We start from the raw sequence: 22,054 nt of genomic DNA on the forward strand, positions 1-22,054 counted from the left end.
GGGCTGGCAGGAGTGATGACACTTTGCCCGCCCTCGCTCTGCCAGGAGAGCCCCTCGTCCCCCGCACCATGAGCTTGGCAGTGCCGGGGTCCCCCCTCCCCACGTCCCTTCCATGGGGTGGTGGTGGGGAGGCTGCCCCGGAGGTGGCACCAGGTGCCCAGGCTGTCCCCACGGCCGAGGCAGTGAGGAGCAGCATCTTCACTGCGCACACAGCTCTCTGGGGGCTGCCGGAGCCATTCCCTGTGGTGCCGGGACAACTATAAATCCGCAGGCTGACAAGTCATGCTGGGAGATGGAGGTGCTCCCTCTTCGGGGTGCGCAGAGCCATTCCCCTCCAGGGTCATTTCGGTAACGGCTCTGCCAGCCAGCACCGAGATTCATGGGCCCCGGGAGGTGACAGGAAACCTGATAGGTTTTAAGACAGCAACATGCCCTGAATCTGCAAGGTGGCTGAGCAGGCAGAGCAGGGAATCCAAAGCGTTTACAGCCTCAGGGGATGCGGCGACCGCAGCGCTGGGCCACCAGGGATGGAGGAACCACCAGCATCCCTGACGTGCCTTTGGGATGCCCTCCCGTGTGCTGTGCATCTCTGTGGGACCAGTGGGACGGGCTCTGGGATGCCAAGTGCGCCCACACCGAGCCTGTCCCTGCAGCAAGGCTCCGATGTGGGGGCAGCCCTGGGCTGCAGGGGCACCCCCAGGGTGCCAGAGAGGGGTCTTCAAACCATGGGCCTTCAAAGCCCATCAGCAGGCTGACACTCACACCTACACCCAGCTCTTCGCACGGTGTAAAACAGGGATCTCAAAGGTCTCAGAGGATTTTAAGAGATGTCTACAGGTTGTCTGGGCCAGTGGGGACTGTCTGTGAGAGGTGACGGACGTAAGGAGAGGACAGTTTGCAGCCCTTGCACCTTGTCCACCCTGCCCCTGGTGCTTGGCCGGACCCAGCTGGGTGCTGGTGCCAGCCCTGCTGTCCCACGGGCACGCAGCCCACAGCAGCACCCTGTCACCGAGAGCCCCACTCAGTTCCTAGCTGCTCTCTGCAGCCCAGCTCCAGCCCCCCGGCTGCGTTTCTCTTTCCCCATGCACAGCAGTCACCCCGTGCCAGCAGTGATAAATGGCACGCGGGGAGGTGGGGAGGCCGGGTGGTGGGTGCTGTGCTCCAGCTCCAGCTTTCAGCAGGAGCGTATGCCGTAGTAAAACATCTACATTTGGATGAGGAGATTTCCAGGGATCTGAGAACGCTGTGCTGATAATTAAACATCTGCTCTGCATTTGTCTGCCTTCCTGCCGCTGCCGCGCTCCAGCTCCGGCTGTGGGCACGCAGCCTCGCTCCCCCTGCCCGTCCCCAGGTGCTGTCCCCTGCTCACCGCCCCCCGGTCCCCCAAAAGGCACGGCTTGGCCACAGCTGCTGGAGGAGGGCAGTGGGGCAGCTCCAGGCACCCTTTGCTGGTGCACTTGGGGTCAGATGTTGTGCTGTGACAGTGGCAGAGTGCCCTGCGCAGCCTTGCAGGGCCATGGTGAGAGGCTGGATGGGGCCAGCACGCTGCCCAGCCTCAGCCCCCAGGGCTTGTCCTCACCCTGCTCATCATGCCTGGAGGCGGGTGCCCACCAGGGCATCCCCCAGCATCGCAGCCGTGGCAAGGCTGCAAAGCCAAGAGCCTGCCCTGTGGCTCCTACGAGCCCTGGGCAGCTTCTCCGGGCCTCTCCGTGCATGGCTAGCCAGCGCTCATCCATGCGCGGTCCCTTGGGCTGAGCAAGCAGCTGCCACGGCCAACCTGCAGCCGGGAGAGCATCAAAACAACCTCCAAATTGATCCCGGAGACTCTTCTGCAAGCCCCAGTCACGTCCTGCTAGGAGCGAGCGTCCGCTCTAGTTACTGTCTCCTAGGAGAGCACCGAGGACTTCAGCCTGTCACAGGAGGAGCGGACCCAAGCATGACATCTCCATGGAGCCCAGGGGACGGCAGGCAGGGACACGGTGCCACCGAGCAGATGGCACCCGGCCTGGATCGATGGGAGCCGTGCCGGTGCCTGGGGGAGACATCCCGGCCCCGTGGGGCTCCAATAAGCCACGGGGGTGGCACAAGATGGGGATGGGGACCGGCCACCTGCCCTCCTGCAGCCCCCCTGCCTGCAGCCCGGCGGAGTGGGAGCCCCGAGGTGCCCCCTGTCAGCAGGGCAGCCCGGTGCCTTGTCCCCCTCCTGCTCCCTGCCCTGGCGTCGGGGTGTTTGTCACACCTGTCACCGTGACAAGGGAGAGATTAGACCGTCCTCTCCCGCCCGGAGCCGCTGATTCATATTCATGAGACTTCAAAGCATCTCGCCCAGCTCTCCCTGCACCAAACCTAATCCTCCGCCGCAGCACCCCGCCAGCAGCCCCGGCTGCCAGCGGGGCCTGGCGGGTTGGGAGCGCTGCTGCTGGCAGCCACACAGCTCTGCTGCCCGCCTGCAGCTCCCGGAGGGGTGTGCTGCATCCCCGTGCTCTGCCACGGGGAGTGGGAGGTGGGATGTGTGTCCTTCTGTGTGCCCGCCCATCCATCCATCCATCCATCCATCCATCCATCCATCCATCCATCTATCCATCCATCCAAAGGATGGGGCCGTGCCTACACCACCCGCCCAGACTTGCATCCCCACAGGGATCTGTGATGCCACAGACAGCCCTTTGGGGGGGCACACAGTCCCCCCATACCCTTGCCATGACCAAAAGCAAGCAGGTTTCAGGCAGGAGCTACGCAGGGCATGCAAAACACGGGCGACCTGCCTGCTCCTGCCAGGGACGGATCCCCATAGCAGGGAGCATGCCGGAGATGCGGGCAGCACCAGAGCAAAAACCCAGCCCTGTGCATCCCTGCAGAGGATCCCTGTGTGTCAGGGGCACCCATGGGTGCAGGGTGCCCCAGGTGGTGCCGGTGCAGGCACAGGACCCGGGGCCGTGCTGGCCGGGAGCACGGGTCCTGGCGGAGGGCGGGCGGCGGGGCCCCCACGGAGCCGTCTCCTCCAGATGGCGAAGGCCATTAGAGCCGCTCTCTCGCGCACGGAGCCATAAAGTTTATGGGCCTCATCATTTAGCTGTAATGGAAATAGTTAAATCTGTCTCTGTTTAAGCAAACTGTGCCCTCGCGGGAGCGCTTGGTGCCACGCAGCCTGGGGCCGTGCGCGGGAGGGGAGGCTGCGGGCTCCAGCCGGGGGGTGCCTCAGCTGCCAACAAGGGAGGGTGCCCCTCTCCTTCCTCCTGCCCCTCATCTTCCTCCTGCCCCTTGCCTTCATCCTGCCCCTCACCTTCCTCCTGCCCCTCACCTTCCTCCTGCCCCACGGCGGGCACCCGCAGCTGCACAGGGACAAGAGAGGGACCCATCCCGGAGCCTGCCTGAGCGCACAGCACGGGGCAGAAGAGGATGCGATGCCTTGAAAGCCCCCTTTCACCCCCTTCCAGGCACCCCGGCAGCACAGCATGGGGTGGGGGCAGTGATCCAGGCCTCTCCCAGCTCCCACCCCAGCCCCGTGGGGCCAGCACCCTGCGGTGCCTCGCAGCATCCCCAAGCCCAGCCCTGGGGGTGAGGGGCCGGATCCCCACCTCACCTTTCCCAGCTCCTGGGGAGGCCATTTTCAACATTTGCAGAGGGTCAGGGAGTTCCTCCCCGTCATCACAGGGGGGTGCTGACCCCATGCAGCCCCCCCAGGCCCCACATCGCACCCCCTGTCCCAGTGGCCTCCCCACCCACCGTGCTCCGCCGCGGTGTCGGTGGGAGCTACCCCCTCCCCAGCAAGCAAAGCGTGATTAATTACAGAGTAAGTCATTAATATTCACAGCTAATTAAAGATCCTTATCATGAATAATGAAGCTCAGGCTCCAAATTATGGGACACGGATGGAGGGGGTGGGGGGGAAATGTGGGGAGAGGGGGCTGCAGGGGTGGAAAGCTGTGGGGCAGGGGCACAAGGGGTGCAGAGGCAGCCTCGTTGGGGGGTTTGGGGAGCAGTGGGGGGCCGGGGGTGTAGGGGGGCACCTGGATCTGGCCATGCCCTGCCAGGGGATGCAGGAGCTGGGCAGTGGGTATGGGGCACAATGGGATCTGGGCAGGGGCTGGGCTGGGTCCCCTGCACAGCATCCAGAGGGGAGGGCAGCGGCACTTTGCCTGAGCTCCTGTTATACAAATGAAAGGTTTTTAGTGGGAAAGACTCTGGGAGAGTAATACATCTCCCATATTGATCGCAGGCCAGGGACCAAGGCACGGCTTAAACAGTAATTGATTTCTAGCCGCCGAGATGTGTTGGGGAGCATTGATTTAACAGCACTGCAGACACACTGCTACTAATCTGATTAAAGTATTTAGCAGAAATGTTATTCTTTAAAAAAAAAACACAGGGAGGTGATGGCGCTGCCTGGGGCAGGGGGGGCCTGAGCCGGGGCGGTGGAGCCGGGGCACAGGGTCCTGGTGCATCCCAGCACCCCTCCGGGGGCGGCTCTGCGCCCGTGCCCCCCGCTGGTGGCAGTGCCTGTGGCACACATCTGTAGCCAGCTGTGCTCCCAGCCGCCTCCGTGGGAGCTGTCAAGGACGCGTGCAGACGGAGCAGGCAACACGTGTGCGAGCGCTCAGCCAGCTGCCACAGAGCCTGGACGTGCCAGGCAGGGCCACCAGCTGCCCTGGGGACAGCGCGGATCCCACGAGGAGCTGGGCACGAGGAGGGGACCCCCAGCACGGGGACCACGGCGCTGCTCCTGGCCACCCAGCGTCCTCGTGCATGGCCTCGGGCGGTCAGTGTGTTGTGGGAGCTCTTGCAAACCGTGCCCGTCCCATCCCTTTGCTAGGTGCGGGGTGGGGATGGGTGCTGCCCAGGTGGAAACAGGGCTCTGCAACACCGATCCCAGCTCCGATGAGAGGCACCGGCTGAGCGGGTGGAGGGGCTGCTCTCCCCCCCCCCGTGCCATTCCCATCACACACATCAGCCCAGTTAATTAACACACGATATCAAACAAATAAATTATTCCTGCTTCCTATTGATTCTAATTTACTGGCCCCTGGAGAGCCCGGGCTCGTTTATCCCACCTGTCACCCCTGCTTAGCAGCTGCGCTAACATCTGCCCCGCTCCCCTCACCTCTCCCGCTCCTCTGCCTCGGGGCAGGGCCCGGCACGGCCGTGGGGCTGCCCCATGTCACTGCCCCTCTTGGGGACCCATCCTGTGTTGTGTGGCCTCCCAGGCTGGGACCCAGCCCCGGGGCATCCCTGCCTCCCTGGCAGGACGGCAGCCGGATTTCCCCTCCGTCCTGGGGAGATTCATCACTGCCCGCGCACCGGCCTCTGATGTCTGATGTCTGCCTCTTCTGTGCCAGCCTGATCAAAGCCAGGGCTCCTCCCAGCTCCCTCCCCGTATTGATGCCGGATCGATGCATCGATCCTGCCCAGCTGCTGACTGCACAGCTCTTTGCTCCCAGCCGGGCTTGTCTGGGGGATCCCGCAAGGCACAGGACCCCGGCACACTGAGCGCTGCGGGGCTCGGCTCACGGCCGATGCTGGCTCCCGGGCACAATGGGGACAGCTGCCAGCCCCCGGTGGCCAGGACTGCCTCCTGCCCAGGTCTGGGCACTGTCCAGCCATGGGTCCTGGTCCTGCAGGGCTCCCCTGCCCAGCGCTGCCTGCACAAGGCTGCCCTTTGGCTGGCAGCACCCGGGCTTGCACACAGCGGGGCAGGGCGCAGGGTGCGTGTGCCTGTCCGTGGGATGCTCTGGGCAGCAGCTTGCAAGCAGGGATGGATGCGCCCAGCCCAGCTCGGGATTGCTCCCAGACATGCCGTGACAGGAGGAGCTGGAGGCTGGCCAGGGACACAGGACAGGGTCACCAGCCCAGCGTGCGTGCCTGCCTGCTGCTCTGCGCTCCGGTGCTCTCCAGCGCTGGCTGTCCTCTGGTTGGAAGCTTAAATCCAGCCAGGCCAGCAGCCAGCAGCAGGCTGCTTGCTGGCCTCGGGTGAGCCTGCCCAAAGCATCTAAAGCTGGGACAGGCACAGCCAGCACCTGGCTGGGGGACCCCGCAGCCACTCCCCAGCCCCATTTTGGGAAGGTACACGCAGAGCTCTGGAGATACCCAGCAGAGTCTGGAGACCCTGCCGAAGCCCCGGTGCATCCATCCCTCCCCAGACCCTTGGTTATTCCCCAGCTCCTCTCCTCCTGCAGAAACCTGGGCAGCCCCAGCCCCGTGACCGTGCCGAGGTGAGGCTGTGCCGAGCCCTGCTGCCAGGCAGCTCAGCTCTGGTCGGAGCGATGGGTGCCTCACCCAGCCCACGGGATTCATCCCGGCAGCTGCCAGGGCTGCAGAGAGCCAGGCATCTCACCTGGAGCCAGCCCATCTCCCCGGCCAAGCCACGTGTGCTCTCGCTCTGCTCCCCAAAACCTGCTCCCTGCAGCTGGGAGGCACCTACACCCCTGGAGCTGCCAGCCTCCTCCTGCGGATGCTGCAGGGCGCTCATCGTGGGGTGCCCATCATGGGGTGCTCATTGCAGGGTGCCCATGATGGGGTGCCCGTGGCGGGGTGCCCGTGGCGGGGTGCTGTCCTGGCACGGTCCCGCTGGCAGCACAGGCGGGTGCGCGTGGGAGGAGCGGCTGGCAGCGCGGCAGCCGGGAGATAAGCTCCCCTCTCATCCTCATTGTGTGTGACGGGAGGGAGATTTATGGCTCCAAGCTGCGATTTGTGCGCGGCTCAAGCACACGGTATTGATCACTCCTGGTTGCTCCCGCTGCTCCCTCGCCTCGCAGCCCCTCCTGCCTCAGCCCTGCCTGTTAACTCTTCCTGACCTGGGGGCTGGGGACGGGCTCCCCTCTGCTCCGCTGCAGCCAGGGCACCCAGACACAGCCCGACTCTCCCTCCGCAAGCTCCCTCGCAGCCACGCTGTGTAGCTGTCTGATGAGAAAGTCCCATGGAAATGGGGAGCCAGGGCCCTTCTCCCAGGAGAAGGGCAGGGCTCAGGGAGGTGAAGGCAGGGGCGGTTTGGTGGTGCTGGCGGCGGGGACGTCCCTTGGCAAGGGGCGAGGCTGGAGGAGCAGGGCTGGTGCCAAAAGGGTTGGGTTGCCAAAGGTTTGAGGATGGTGGGCAGCGATAAGGGGACAGCTCACAGGGGATGGGTCATGGTGCCAGGGAGCGGTGCTGAGCACACAGGGATGGCAGGTGGTGACAAAGGGATGGCACCCCGGGGACGGGGCGCGATGGCCGTCAGTGGCCAAGGGCGCACGGACAGCAGGGAGCACGGAGCAGCCCCCGGGGGGCAGGTGCTGAGGGGATGGGGCTGGGGGCAGCCGGGGGGGCTGGGGAGGGGTGGGGATGGGGACTGCGGGTGCCTCTGCAGCAGCAGCAGGAAACGATGTGTGAAATGAAGAGTTCCTGCCCAGTGCCCAGAGGGAGCGAGCAGCATACTGAGCAGGGGCTGGGGAGGGGGGAGCCGCAGCGGGGTGCACCGTGAGGGGGTCCCCAGCACTGCACGGGGACCCTGACTGGAGGGGGGGGTGCTCCACGACACGAGGCCGTGCTCCTCCTGGAAGGGAGGCAGGACGGGGGCTCCTGGCGGTGGGCGGCTGCTGTGGGGACCCCCAGGATGGAGGTTTGGGGGGGCACAGCCCTGCTAGATAAAGTCCTCTCCCCCCCCTCTCTGTGATGCCCCAGCCCCGACCGCCCGCACCCCCTCCCCGCTCGCTGGTTTCCTGCTGCTCCGCGGAGATAATTAAATCCGCTATTTCGGCAGGTTCCGCATCCCCTGCCAGGCGGATCCGCAATCAACGCCGAGTGCCCGGGGCTCCCCCCCACCTGCTTCCCCCCCCCCAACCTCCTCACCCCCTCTACCAGCCCCCACTCCGGGCACCTTGTCCTGCCTCCCTCCTGCCTCACCCCCTGGCCCTCTCCTTGCCTGGCAGCAACCTCGGGGACACCCATGGGTGCTCACGGGAGGACAACTGGCTCCTCTCCGGCGCCGGTCACATCCCCCCAGCTCCGGGTGCCCTGGGGGTCGCAGCCCCCCGCTGGCTCCTCTGCAGGGCTTGGCACTGGGGCCGGAGGGATCAGCCCCCGCTCCCCATCCATCCCCGCGTCCGAATTTATCATCTCCCCGCGGCACCAGGGGAAGCTTTAAATAATTCACCGGTGTGAGCTCCAGCACAGAGGCTGCCGCAGGGCGCACGGAGCCAGGCGGTGCCTGGGTGGCAGAGATAGCAGTGCGGTCCCTGCCAGCACCCTGCCTCGCGCCGACCCCAGTGCTGCCCCGAGCCTGCTGGCACCTCCGCCTGGGAAGGAAAAGGGTCGGCGTTCACAGAGGAAAGGCCCTGAGAGCATCATCCCGACATGGCCCAGCTGAAGCGGGAGGTGAGCAGGGTGCCCGGGGACCCCACGCCCAGCCCTGTGCCGTGCTTTCACCCTCACCTGCTGCTTTCCCCCCGGCCTCCTGCACAAGATTGATTCCTGGGGAGGCCCGCTGGTAAGCTGGCAGCTCTGGCTGTAAATTCAGATCAATAATTTAAGGGGGTAAAACTATTAATAGAACATTAAAATACCCACTGTTGTCTGAGGCAGGAAGGTTGGAGTGAAGGTCGGGGTGCCCAGGTGGCAGGAGACGTGACACCTGGCCCAGGGGCACCCTGTGCTGGGGATGGAGGAGCCAGGACAGGCAGCACCTAGGGACCAGCCCCGTCACAGCGATGACCCCATACAAACCCCACAGCACCCTGCGGCTGGGCAAAGGGGTCTCCAGGGGGAGCGGGCTGGAGGAAACACCACTGCACCAGCGCCTTTGGGCTCCTCCTTTTCCCCTGCTGTCAGGTGCTGCAAGCTGCCCTGCAGAGCTGCCCGTGCCCACCTGCGCTCCCAGAACTGGCGCACAGATCCTCACCGACCCGATGCCCCAAAGCCCTCCTGCTCCCCTGCAGCAGTCCCTGCAGCCCTCACCATCCTCCACACCCTGCTCCTGCCCTGGCTGGATCTCAGCTCCGTGTAAAACCAGGCTCCCCCACGTGCCGTGGGGCTCGCAGGAGCCATCGTGCTGTCACAGCGAGAGCTGCTGCAGCCCGGCTCATTTCGGGAGGATTAGTCCTGGTCCCACGCCGCCCAGCACTGGGAGGGCCCCCCCAGGACACAGGGAAGGTTAATTTTGGGGAGACTAACCCTGCGCCGCAGCGGGACGGGAAATAGAGGTAACGCTGCTCATCCAAATGGAAGGAACAGCAGCCCCATGAGGGGAATGGATAAAAATAGGCTGACATTTACCTGCCAGCCCCGAGCAGGGCGGGCAGGGTGGCCGAGCCATGCCCGCAGAGGGACGCAGGCAGGCTGTCCTGCCTGGGCTGTGGGGGACGCTGTGTGCCCTGCCCAGGGCTCTTTGGTGGCTGCCCCAGCTCCCTGGCTGCCCCTGGGCGGAGCTGAGCATTCTCCTGCCATGGCCGTGCTGGAAGCTGCTCGCTGGGCATCCATCCCACCACCGATCGCTGCTGGCCTCGCTGCTCGCCCTCGCCACCCAAAAGCCAGATCGAGGCCACGGGTGGGAAGGGTTAACGGCGCTGAAAGTGGAGCCTCCCCATCCTCCCCCTCCGCGGTGGTTTACAGGCCGGAGCTATTAACAGGAAATGTTCCTATCAGCACCATTGATCCCCTTGTTTACAGCCCCGTAATCCTCACTCTGTTGACTCAGGAGCCGGAGGAGAAGGGGAGGAGGTGGCTGGCTCTGGGCATCGCCTCTGCCCTGCCTGCGCACCAGGACGCGTGCCCGAGCCCTGCAGCACCCGTCTGGGCACCGGTGTCCCCGGTGGGGAGACAGAGCAGGGTGAACGACGGTGGCACCATGTCATGAAACCAGCGATGTCCCCGCGGTGGCCTCCCGGCTCCCTCCAGCTGCGTGACACCTGGCCGTGGGCCCCGCGCGGCAGCGGCGCTTTGTTCTCATTACTGCGATGAGCGGAGCCGTCACGGTAAATTAGGGAACCCCCCCCCGCCACGCAGCGCTGCAGCTGCCGTGCCAGCAGCGGCTGCCAGCCCGGGGAGCGCAGCACGGTGGTGGCGGGCACCCCAGTGGAGGAAGCACGGGATGGAGAGAGGTCGCGTCCCATCCCTGCTGGGGTCTGACCCAGGTGGAGCCATCCCAGGGCTGTGCTCCCCGGTCCAGCAGCTCCCAGCCCTGCCCGAGCACCCCCAGCCCGGCTCTGCACAGCCCAACCAAACCACACATCAGGGCTGTGCCTGTAAAACCTGCCCCCTGCCTGCTGTCCCCGTCCCCAAATCCAGGTCACCACCACCTGGGGTGCCCCGTGCCCATCCCTCGCTGTCCCCAAAACCCCCCGCCACCACTCACGGTCTGGAAGTCGCTGCTGGTGCACTCCTCGCCCCCAAACGTGCAGCCCACCAGCATCTTGCCCAGCTCCAGCTGGTGGCCCACGCGCCCGTAAAACTCCTCCAGGTCGAAGGGGCGGCTCTTCTCCTCCTCGCTCAGGTCCAGCTTCCCCTGCAGGGCCACCAGCGTGCTCCGCTCCGTGCCTTCGGGGGCCAGGGGCCGGCCGGCCCCGTCCAGGAGCCCCAGCAGCTCCCCGGCCCAGTACAGGTCGTGGCCGGAGAGCCGCGAGAAGCGGGCAGGGTTGAGGTTGCAGAAGGTGACGGCGGGGAAGGTCTTGTTGCGCGTCGTCTCCTCCTCCAGCTGGGTGCTGTGGGGGTACTGGAAGTACAAGCCCACGCACTTGGTGTAGACGTGGACGAGGAGGCCGAGCGAGCCCAGGAAGGCCAGCAGCCAGAGCAGGTTGCGGGCGGTGTAGCGCCGGTGCCGCAGGACGTGCTGGATGCCGTGCAGCGTGCAGCGGCGGGCGAACTCCTCCAGGCTGCACGGCCGCTGCCGGGGGGCTGCGGCTTCAGCCGCAGGCTCGGCGAGGTGGGCACGGCACACGGGGTGCCCAGCGGGACAGCCGTCCAGGTGGAGGGGTGCCGAGGGCCGGGCGGGCACCCAGGGGCGCGGGGGGAGCCCGCGGGGTTCCTCCGGCCACATGCTGTGCGGGTGAGCGCGAGGTAACAGAGGAGGTTTGAGCGCTGGGCGGGCGGCGTGGTGCTGCACCCTGCCCGAGCGGGGAGAGCAGGAAGCTCGCTAAGTGCTGAGCCCACAGACGTACTTAGCCATCCGGAGCCAGAGACTAAAGCATCCCTGGAAACCTCGGGGCACTCTCAGCCCGCATCCCCCAGGGGACCAGGCAATTAGCTGCAGTCCTGCTTGCTTCCTCCATCTCCGTGCACTTAGCGCAGGCTCCCCGGGGGTCAGAAGTGGGCGAACGCCTCGAGTCTCCCTGCCAGGACGTGAAGAAGGTGCCCAGGCAGGGCTGCACAGGGGTTGGGAGAGGTGTGTGGGTGTGCATGGGGGCAGCGTCACCATGGGGAGGTGGCCGTGGGCACGTGGGGTCCCTGGGAGCCCCAGCTCTGCAGGAGCACAGTGCCATGACATTGGGCTGACACCGAGGAGCTGCAGTGCGTGCTATCACCCATGGCACATCTCCCGCACCTTTGGGCTCAACCACAATGTCCCCAAAGCCTGCAGTGGGGAGCACGGCGCAGGGCACTGGCGCGGCTGCGGGGGTGGCATCACCGCTGTGCCACTGCAGTGTGGCGGCTACCGTGAGGCCAGGAGCTCTGGCACGGTGCAGAGGCCACATCCCTCAGCCCGGAGGCGTGCAGGCAGAGGCAATATCTTTGATTAGGCCAGTGATACAGCTGCGGGAAACACAGCTGCTTGCGAGCACAGAGAGAAGCGCCTTCATGCCCAAAAGCTTATCTCCCTTTCTGAGCCGTCCCTTTCTGAACCACCTCAGCTGGTCTAATAAAAGGTATTGCCTTTCCCTATCAGGCTCGCCACGCGTGCATCCACCCGGCCGGATCCAGCAGCACGGCTTTGCTGGCAGCGGGAGCGCAGGGCTGAGCTGTGCCTGTGGGGCAGGGAGGATGTAAAGCTGTCACGGGGCTGCTCCCCACACCGGGTGCAGGAGGCTGCAGGAAGGGACGATGGGGAAAGGAGAGGTTGAGGTGGGCATCAGGATGGGCATCAGGAGGAGGTGATGCCCAGGCCCAGGGGGCTGGAGGGAAGCACAGGGTCTGGGCTCTCTCCCATGGGTGCTCAGCCCTGGCCTGGCACCCAGCCGCGTCCCAGAGCAGAGCACAAAGCTCTGCGAGCGCTGGGGTTCACGGGCCTGCGATGCTGGTCCTGCCCAGCTGCGTTCCTGTGGCCTGTGCTCCCCAGCACAGCTCTAAATCCATTAGCTTTGCATAATTAGATTTTTCTCAATTACCAGATTATGATAATTAACAGCTCATTTGTAGGAGGCAGTGCCTAATCCCGGCATCGCGCCTGGCTCGGCGCCAGCTTGGCTCGCAAGGCTGTGGGCACTGGGGGCAGGCGGCCTGGGGGATGCTCCAGCACCCCGCGTGGCCAGGACCCCCCAGAAACTCCCCACCAGCACGGACCAGCCAGCCCACACTGCCCCCGCGCTGCTTGGCCAGCACAGCCTGGACAGAGGGGTCAGAGCTGCGGGGACAGTCCCCGAAAATGGGGCTGTGACAGCCCGTGCAGGGCCAGCATCCGTCAGCAAGGGCGTCAGCGGGGACTCAGAAGCGGCTCAGCACCCACGTGGCTCCGGAGATGCAGAAAACATCCTGCAGCATCTCCTGCAGCCGGCCGCCAAGGGAAACCACAGGAGAGGTTAGCTTCATGGGCTGGGCTGGAGTGGCCGCAGTCATTAAGGGGGGTTGCTAATGAACTTTCCTAGTCAATAACGCTGCTGAGGAAGGACAGGAGAGCAGGGGAGGGGGAGGCAGCAGGCAGTAAGGTACCGATCTTCATCACGGGGAGGCAGGGCAGTCCAGGCAATTACTGCCCATCAACAGAGCTTCATCCCTAGTGAAATAATAGAACAAATATTAAGAGAAAAATGCTTCTGAGGACCTCGAGGGCAGGGGAATGGGGAGCAATAAAGATGTGCTCGGAGATCACAAAGAATAAATCTGCCCAGTCCAACTTGATTGTCTTTTTTTGGGTAAAATTGCTAAATGAATCGATGGAGAGGAGACAAGAGGTGTGATATATCTGGCTTTTATTAAAGCGTTTGATGTAGTATCTCATGGAATTAGTTCCAGTTGGCGGGGACAGCCGTCCCTCGCCCTCGGCAGGCAGGGGGACGGGGCAGCCCTGGCACACACAGGGAGCGCGGTGGCATTGCTCCGCTGCACGTGCCGCAGCTCCTGCTCTGTCACCTGGGGACCCAGCCCCGATGGCCCCAGAGCAGGGAGCTGGTGGACAGCACCACCGCAGCCCACATGGGGCCACCGCCTCCACGTGCCCGGGGCCACCCTGCGGCTCCGGGGCCGTGTCCCTGGAGCATCAGCAGCTTCCCCCGGTGCCCCTTATTTTTGGGGCTGCAGAGGAAGCTGTGCAACGAGGCGCATCCGCAGCAGTGCCAGGAGCAGCATCTCCCCATCCTGCTGTCTCCTCTCCCCCCGCAGCCTGGCTTCTCCCCGCACCAGCCTCCTTCCACCTCCTCCTGCTTGTGCTAATCCCCTAATCTGCGCACAGCAACGATTTCCTGCGTGGCACGGTGGCTGCTTCTCGCAGGCCCAGACAGCTGAAATCTGCATTCCTCCTCTTCCAAATCCCGGCTCCCTTATCAGCAGCAGGTATCAGGTGAGCCAGGCACCACCTACCTCCGATAAACCCATGTTTCATTTCGTCCTATTTCCATTTTATCTCCGAGCCTGCAATTATCGCCCATCTCACCGCGCGCCGGGCTGCCTTGCGCGTGCAGGAGCGGAGCGGGCGCCTGCCTGGTGGGCGGCCCTGGAGCACAGCACCCTGCCGGAGGCACCAGGATGGCCAGGGGGCAGCGGGGGATGCCCCGGGGTGAAGCCTGCCCTCTGCTCGCTGCCACCCCGTCCCCAGCTGCCTCCCCTCTAACCTCGCGCAGCGGCGGCGATGGGTTCTCTCCCTGCGAGCCAGATGTGTTGCACGGAGCATAAACACCCGCGACAGTTGTTGTGCTTCTCGGCGTGAAGGCATCAGATGTCTGCGTTAAAACAAAGCTCTCCACTTAATTACTCAGGCTGATAATTCAGCGCGTGGAGGCGGCTCTGGCTGAGAGCAGAGGGCTGGATCACAGCTGGGACTGGAGAGCCTTGGAGTGCACATTAATCCCGGCTCTCACAGCCCTGATTAACGGTGCTGGAAACCTGCCCACCCCGCTCGTTCCTGGAGGAAGGGTCCGTCCGTAGCACCCACCGGAGGGGCCTCTGTGCCCCCTTGGGCTGGCATCTGCTGGGCCAAAGCATCTCAGCACCTTCAGGGTGAGGTGGCCCAGGGCGTGGGGGACCTTGGCTGCCTGGGCGCACCCGTCCGTGGCACCTGGAGGCGTGGATTGGGGTCACCCTGGGCAGGGAGCTGGACCGGGCAGAGCACCCATGGGTGCAGGCTCTGTGGTCCAAGCTTCCAGCTCCTGGTGCCTGCATTTCTGGCTCCCCAGCACCGTCCCCGCGGGGCCCCAAGGGTTAAGCTGTCATGTATTCAGGGCCACGCGCTGGCCAGGAATTACGCTTTTATCGGCACGCGGTGCTGCTGCCGCTTGAATTGGGACTGGGAACTCTATTTCCGAGCTCACCCAAATTATTCTCGAAGAGATAAAGTGCGGTGCAGAGCAGCGCCGGCGCTTCATTAACATTCCCCAGCCCATTCAGCTTTAAACGAAGATTGCCTGCCTCGGAAAATGATAAAATTGAACATGTGAAGCAGGGCATTATGTTCCATCAGCCGATATTATTTCCCACGCAGGGGCCGAGCGGAGACACAAACAGCTATTTATGCAGCGCCTGGCCGAGCCGGGAAGCAGGCAGGCGGGTGCAGGGGGTGGGGGGGGTGCCCCCTGTCTGTCCATGGGCATGTGAAGGGCTCCCCGCAGTGTCCCTTGTGCCCGGGGTTGGATGTCCCCAGGGGAACAACCCTGCCCTGTGCGTTGAGCCAGGGCACGCAGGTGGGGAAGGGGCTGGGCGGTGCGTGGGGTCCCAGCAACCCAGTGTGCGAGGATAGAGGCTTCCCAGCTCCCTGCCCCGTGTGGTGGCCACAGCAAAGCCCCCCAGGGGAACAAATATCCCCGTGTCCCCTGCTAGGGCCGAGTGAGAAGGGTGCTGGGGTGCATGGATGGATGCTGGGGTGCACGGGATGGGTGCCACCCGGGGCCAGGCACGGGGAGGCAGGTGTCGGGGAGCCAGGCGGCAGAGGGCTGAGCAGGAAGGCTCCTGGGGCTGCGATTGGATTTTGCTTGGCCGTGCCAAGCCTATTGATCCAGCGGTAATTAAAGTCGCTCCAAAACCTGACTCATATTCAACCTTGGGAGGAAGGAGCTTCTCGGAGAAACAGCCTCTGCTCCCCGTGCTCCTCCCCAGCACAGGGTGGCCATCCCGGGGGCTGCCCTGGGACAGCTCTGTCCCACTGGGTCCCAGGGCAGCAGCACCCCATCAAGCGATGTCCTGGCTGGTGTCCCCAGCACTGCACAGCCCCAAAGTGACCCTGATGAGTGTCAGCCCTCGGAGAGGCGGGTCTGCTTTAAGCCCTGCTCACCACCTGGATTTTACAGCCTAGGATTATCTCAAGCTATTGCCTCTTTGAGCCTCTGGGACACATCCCTGGGATGTGGGGGTGCTCCCTGCCCTGTCCACGCGGTCCCTCAATTTTCAATTCCTGGGTCCCAGGGTGCTGGGGGGGTGCACATCAGGGGATCTCAGAGCGTGTGTGTGTGCATGTGTGCGTGCGTGTGCAGGGCTCCCTGCACGCCCAGCCCTGCCGCCAGCCCCGCTGCTATTCCCGGTATTTGCAGCAGGTTGGGACAGGCGCTGAGGAGAGGCGGCTGCCATTCAGCGGGGCCCCACGAACCCACCCGGAGCCCCGCGGGAGCTCAGGGCCGGGAGGGGACCTGGGGGCTGTGTCAGGGAGGGTGTGTGGGACCCCCTTGGCAGGGGTCCTGGGTGGCACAGCTTCCCTTCAGGGCCTGGAAGGGCAGCGGCTGGGCTTTGCAGCAGGGAGGTGGCTCCATCTGCAGGACACGGCCCTGGCCAGGAGCCCCGCAGTTTGGGGGCTCCAGGTCCCCCTCGCCAGCACAGCCGGAGGTGGCGGCAGGCCCAGCCGTGGCCAGAGGTCCCGTGGGCTTTTCTGCTCCTGGGGGAGCCCGGACACCCCCCCGCCCAGGCAGTGGGGAGGGAGCAGGGTGGTGGGAACGCTCATCGGGTGCTGGGTGCCGGGGTGACACCATCGTCCCCGCCAGCCACTTAGCACGCGCGGGGACAGCGGGCTGGGGACGCGCCATGTGCCAGCACGCACCGGCGCGACGAGGCAGCCAAGGACGCCCGCTCCTCCGCTCCCACCAAGGGCATCGCCCCCGCTCTCCCCGCAGCACCCACACCGCCAGCAGCACCCACCCCGGCAAACGGGGGGCCGCCCCCCTCACTGCCCCCCCCGGGGCACCCCACACCTCTTTTCTCCAACCCCCCCCCGTCTCGCTCAGCGCCCGGCACCCCCAGCCCGCACCCGGCGCGCCCCCCCTGCTCCCCGCTGCCGGGGGGCCCGGGGCACCCCCAGCTCCGCTGCTCCGGGAGCCGTCGGGGCGGGGGGAGGCGGAGCCGGGCCGGGCTCCACCCCGACCCCCGGCCCACATAGGCCGGCCGGGAGGGGCCCCGAGCCCCCTGCAGCCCGCGCCATCCCGGGGGCGCACGGCGGAGCGCGGCGGCCGCAGCCTGGAGCCTGCGGGGCCGGGGACCCCCCCGGTGCGCCCCGTCCCCTCCCTCGGCGCGGGGATGCTGCGGCAGCGCTGCGGGCGGCTGCTGGCCCAGCTGGAGCGGGCGCTGCAGCTGCTGGAGCTGGGCGGCAGCCTGGAGGAAGGTGGGAGCGCGCAGCCCCTGGGTGTGGGTACCCCGTAGCGCGTGGGGCGGGGGGCTTGGGGACGGTCACCGTGCCGCTCGGTGTTGCCCCCAGACTACATCCGCATCGCGCGGTGCTTCGAGGCGACGCGCCAGAAATGCTGCCGGCTGGAGCAGGACGGGCGGCGAGCCCGCGAGCAGCTGGCCCGCGCCGAGGCCGAGCGGGCGGCGCTGGAGGTGAAGCTCAAGCACGCCCGCAACCAGGTGGAGGTGGAGATGAAGAAGCGGCACCGAGCGGAGGCTGAGCTGGAGAAGCAGGTCAGCGGGGCCAGCAGCCCCTGAAATAGGGTACCGGGGGGGTGCCGGCCTCACCGCTGCCCCGTTTCGGCTTGCAGGAGCGCAAACTGCAGCTGGTCTTCGAGTCGCTGATGCAGGAGCCGTGGGGAAACGGGGAGCAGCGCTCCGTCCTCAGCGCCCTGGCTGGCCGGCGCCTTGGGGCGGCCCTGGCACCGGGCAGGAGGTGAGCAAAGCTGGTGGCCACGGTGGCCCTGTGTCCCCTGCCCCTCTCCTCTGCTGGGGCTGGGTGGGCTTGGGGCACGCTCAGGCTCTGCGGAGGCGCCCCAGGTGCTGGCTGGGATCTGGGGGTGCCCCAGCTGCGCTGAGCCCCAGCTCTTCCCGCAGGTCATCCATGGTGGACGACTCGTGCCAGTCTCTCCTGTCCCACTCGGACATCAGCTACGACCGCACCGAGGACGACGTGGTAAGGAGCGACCCCGCTCCCTGTCCCGTTTGGGCTGGGGATGGCAGAGCACAAATACCGGGGTGCTGCTCACCCCACACAGCCCGGCCGGCCCCCAGCACCTCCTCTGCCTTCCAGGACGTCGACATGACGGTGGTACGGGCCCTGAAGCGCAAAGCCCAGGAGAGGCAGGTAGGAGGGGGACGCTGGGGCACGCAGGCACCCGGATCCCTCCCTCCCCGCGCAGGAGGCTGGCAGGGGGATTAATTTATTGGCGCTGGGCTGGGAGCGTCATCTCTCAGCAAACCGCCCGCGATCAATAGAAACTCCATTACCCTGTGCCGCGGCCCAGCTGGGCTCCTCAATAATTCATCCCCACGTGCGGGCATCCTGCACGCAGCTCCGCTCGCACCTCTGCATTGCAGGCCTGGCCTGCCCCTGCGCCAGCACAGGGGGGCTGGGTCCCCATGGTACCTGGTGTGGGGCAGGTGGTGCAAGGGCACAGGATGCGACCGGCACCTTCTGTGGGGCTGGGAGCACTCGTTTTGGGCTCTTGGTATGTGGATGTTAGGGGCCTTGAGGGCCAGAGTCAGGCAGGGGTCCCTGCCCACCCTTCACCCCATCCATCTCTCTGTCCCCAGCGTGTGTCCCTGGCCCCGCAGATCGGCCCCGTGGTGGTGGCGAAGCGACACCGCTCCTCTGTGGCACCCCCGAGCACCGTGAGTAGGGACCCCAGCACCCTGGGCAGGGCTGGGGGGCGGTGGGGGTGCAGGGCCCCGGTGCCAGAAGGACACGAGGTGCATCCTTTGGTCCTGCAGGGCTGTGAGGGCTTGGGGTACACCTCGGTCCCCTCAGCCCCTGTCCCCCTCTCCTGGGTGACAGCACCCCTGGCCGTGTGGGACCACAGAGCTCATGGGGAGCGTCGTGGGGCTGCAGCTGGGCGCTTCCTCACTGCCCCCCTGAATCAGCAGGTGAGCGTCCCCCCTGCGCCCCCTCCTGCTGAGGTCCCGGAGCCCACCAGCAGCCTCCCGCCCGCCACGCTTGTGCCACCCCGCCGCTCTCGCCAGGGACACCGCGTCTCCACGCGTGCAGGTCGTGGACAGGGGGGCATGGGCAGGTGGTGAGATGCTCGGGGGGTGTGGGACTAGCCTGGGGGTGCTGCCATCGTGGGGGAGGGAGGAGATCTGCTGGGGGATGCTTGCCCCCACCATGGCGGGACTGGGGTCCTGTGGATGTGCTGGGAGGCTGCAGGGGCTCCACGGGATGGGGGAAGCCTCCCAGTGTCCCCTGCCTATGGGGTCCCCCACCTATGGGGTCCCCTCCACTGCCTCCTTTCTCTGTAGAGCTGACCACAGTGTGGGGTGCCAGTGAGGATTTGGGTAGCCGTGCCCCGGGGCAGGACAGCCACACCGAGGGCGGCTCTGTGGGGCAGCCAGCGCCTGTCCCCTTTGCCTCCCCTCCACCGAGCCTCCCGCAGCCCCAGCACCAGTTCACCTCCAAAACGGTGCGTGCCCGGCTCCTCCCCACCTCTGACCCCAGGGAGAAGGGAGCCTCTGGGGGGAGCTGGGATGGATGGAGGCGGCAGAGGCTGGCTTGGGGGGCATGGAGGAGGGACGCAGGGGGGCGCTGACCCAGTTTTGCCCCACCAGGTCATCCGCCCCGAGCCGTGCGGTGCCTGCAGCTCCCGCCTCCGTTTCGGGAAGGCCGCCCTCAAGTGCCGCCGGTGCCAGCTGCTGCTGCACACCAAGTGCCGCCCGCGCTGCCCCGGGCCCTGCGCGCCCCGGCCTCACCAGCACGCCTGGCCCCGCGAGGTGAGGGTGACATGGGGTCCCCACGGGCCGGGGCGTGATGTGGGGCTGGGGACTGGGGTCGCATAGCTCTGGCGCTGCTCTCCCATCTCCTCGTCCTCCCCAGGGCGTCCTGGCCGACTTCGCGCCCCCGACGCCTCCCCTGGTGCCCGCGCTGGTGGTGCAGTGTGTGACCGAGGTGGAGACGCGCGGCTTGGCCGAGGTAGGGGACAGGGTGGTGACAACGGGGAGCACGGTGAGGCCGTGCTCCCCACGGGGCTGAGCCCCTCCGCGCCCCCAGGCAGGGCTGTACCGGGTGTCGGGCGCCGAGCCGCTGGTGCGGGAGTGGAAGCAGAGGCTGCTGCGTGCCGGCAGCGTGCCGCCCGCCCTGGGCAGCGTGGCCGACATCCACGTGGTGTGCGGGGTGCTCAAGGACTTCCTGCGGGGCCTCAAGGAGCCGCTGGTCACCTTCAGCCTGCACCCGGCCTTCCTGCGGGCCGCCGGTGAGCGGGGGGACGAGCAGGGGCTCGGGGTGGGGTTTGGGGCCGACCCTCCTCTAACACCCCCGGTGCCGCCGCAGACATCCCCGATGAGACCGCCTGCAGCACGGCCCTGCGGCACGTGGTCGGCAAGCTGCCCCCAGCCAACAGGGACACGCTGGCCTTCCTCATGCTGCACCTGCTCAGGTGAGGGGCTCTGGGGGCTCTGCGTCCACCTCCCTGCGCCCTATGGCGATGGGATCGCTGGGCCCGGCAGCACGCTCCCCCCGTCCCCCCCTCGCAGGGTGTCGCGCAGCCCCGACTGCAAGATGGACGTCCTCAACCTGTCCCGCGTCTTCGGCCCCACGCTGGTGGGGCACAGCTCGGCCAACCCCACGCCGCTCGCCATCATGGAGGACACGCCGCGCCAGAGCAAGGTGAGGGGAGGGACCCCAGGTGCCGGCGGTGCCCCGGGTGCCGCCGGCAGCCCCGGGCTCTATCCCTCCGTGCCCAGGTGGTGGCTCGGCTCCTCGCACTGCCGCCCGACTTCTGGAGAGGCTTCGTGGGGATGGAGCAGGAGAACCTGGTGCCAACGCCAGCCAGCGCCCCGGACCCAGGGGGTGAACGCGGTGAGCCCATGGGACCCCCACCCCTGTGCTTGCAGCGGGGCTGGGGTGTGACACCGTAACCCCAAATCTGCCTTCTGTCCCACAGAGCCCCTCTGCCGCCCCGTCGCCTCCCCGGAGCCCCACGTGGGGCAGCTGAGCCCCCCCGGGACCTGCTGCCTCCCCAGCGCCCTGCGGAGCTGCGTGGGCACGGCCCCACGGCCCCCGTGAGTGCTGCTGGAAGTGGGTGTGGGGAACCAAGGGGGGGAAAAGGCTTGTGCCCCTGACTCATCTCCTCTCCCCCCCAGGCAGGGGGCAGCCCCCGGGAAGGTGGGGCGGTTCTTCCCCTCCCCGGTGTAGCTGTGCTCCCTGGGGACGGAGCTGGCAGCAAGGAGGAGGAGGAGGGAAGCCTGTGGCAGTGAGCAGCGTGGGCCTGCGGTGCTGAGCTTGGAGCTTGGTATGGTGGCCCAGCACTGTGCTCACGGGCTGGTTGGTGTTAAATGTTTGTATTAAGTGCTTGTATTAAACATTTGCAGCAAAACCAGCCTGGCTGTGACTGGCGTCCATCCATCCCTGTGCCAGGAGGGCGTTGGGTTGGGGCTCGCTGGCAGGATTGGGCCTGGGTGCTCAGGGAGAAGAGCCGTGCTTCCTTCAGGCACGGGTGAGCAGCCCTCCCCTGCATCCCTGCACAACCACCCGCCTGGGTGGGCAGGGGGAGGACAGGCAGGGTCCTGCTGCAGCCCCCCTCTCCCCACCCTGCAGGGCGAGGGGCCCCTGTCAGCCCAGATGTTGGCCTCAAGTAATCAGAGCTGCTGGGGCAGGACAACCCTAAGCGCTTCCAGACTTCCTGGCACCTCCGCTGAGGCCCCTTTAACTCCTTCCTCCCCTCCGGCACAGAGCTGGAGCACAGCGGAGGTGTGCCGGGGGAGCTGGATGGGGCAAGGGCTTGTCTGCCCCGCAGCAGGGCTGAAAACTGCCCCCGAAACTGTACTAAAACCCAGGGCAGATGTGGGATCTGGAGAAGAGAGAATTCATGTACAGTCCTGACAGCAAGCAAGTCTTCTGGCCCAGTTTCCCTCCACGCAGGGTTGCTCACCAGAGGGCACGGAAATTAGCACATCCAAGGCAGAGGCAAAACTGAAGGAGTTTTTAATGTGCTTAAAGTCAGGGAACAGCTAATCCCCGCCCAGGACCACAGCAGAGCTGGCATGGGAACGCGCAGGGCTGGGAGCAAGGATTTGCTGCAAATCCATCGAGCTGGGGTGGTACAGGATGGATGGAGAATCCCTAATGCGGTGCCTGGTGGGAAGCGCGAGGCGTGACCGGCCCTTGGCAGGCTGGGGCTTCAGCACAGGGCCCCGCAGCACGGGGAGAAGGCAGGGAGATAAGGGGCTGAGGGGCAGCGCTGTCACTGCCCTGTGCCAGGAGCAGCACGGTGCTGCCTTCAACAAAAACAGGTTTTTCCAACCCACAGAGCAAGCAAGGCGGTAGATCTCTGCAGGAGTGAGATGATCGTTCCAGTGCCCTGTGGCCGCAGCTGGTAACGAGGGCAGG

The 22,054-nt window shown here is 66.1% G+C and overlaps 1 protein-coding gene across 2 annotated transcripts; it reads left to right on the forward strand.

The window, feature by feature from the left end:
- The first annotated feature begins 16,675 nt into the window (after positions 1–16,675).
- Positions 16,676–21,044, forward strand: LOC121072232 (rac GTPase-activating protein 1-like). Of its 2 annotated transcripts, none has more exons than XM_040561655.1 (16): positions 16,676–16,912; positions 17,006–17,208; positions 17,286–17,410; positions 17,572–17,650; positions 17,768–17,821; positions 18,271–18,348; positions 18,598–18,721; positions 18,973–19,133; positions 19,279–19,440; positions 19,544–19,639; positions 19,718–19,919; positions 19,997–20,102; positions 20,200–20,332; positions 20,410–20,524; positions 20,610–20,727; positions 20,809–21,044. In XM_040561655.1, exons 1-16 carry the CDS (start codon positions 16,828–16,830, stop codon positions 20,858–20,860), a joined length of 1,893 nt encoding a protein of 630 aa, XP_040417589.1. In that variant the 5' UTR covers positions 16,676–16,827; the 3' UTR covers positions 20,861–21,044. The 2 variants fall into 2 exon arrangements, with proteins under 2 accessions (XP_040417589.1, XP_040417590.1); XM_040561656.1 differs by having other exon boundaries at positions 16,677–16,912; positions 18,601–18,721.
- The last annotated feature ends 1,010 nt before the right edge of the window (positions 21,045–22,054 follow it).

Source organism: Cygnus olor, chromosome 6 (genome assembly GCF_009769625.2).
Source record: "Cygnus olor isolate bCygOlo1 chromosome 6, bCygOlo1.pri.v2, whole genome shotgun sequence".
NCBI lineage: Eukaryota > Metazoa > Chordata > Aves > Anseriformes > Anatidae > Cygnus > Cygnus olor.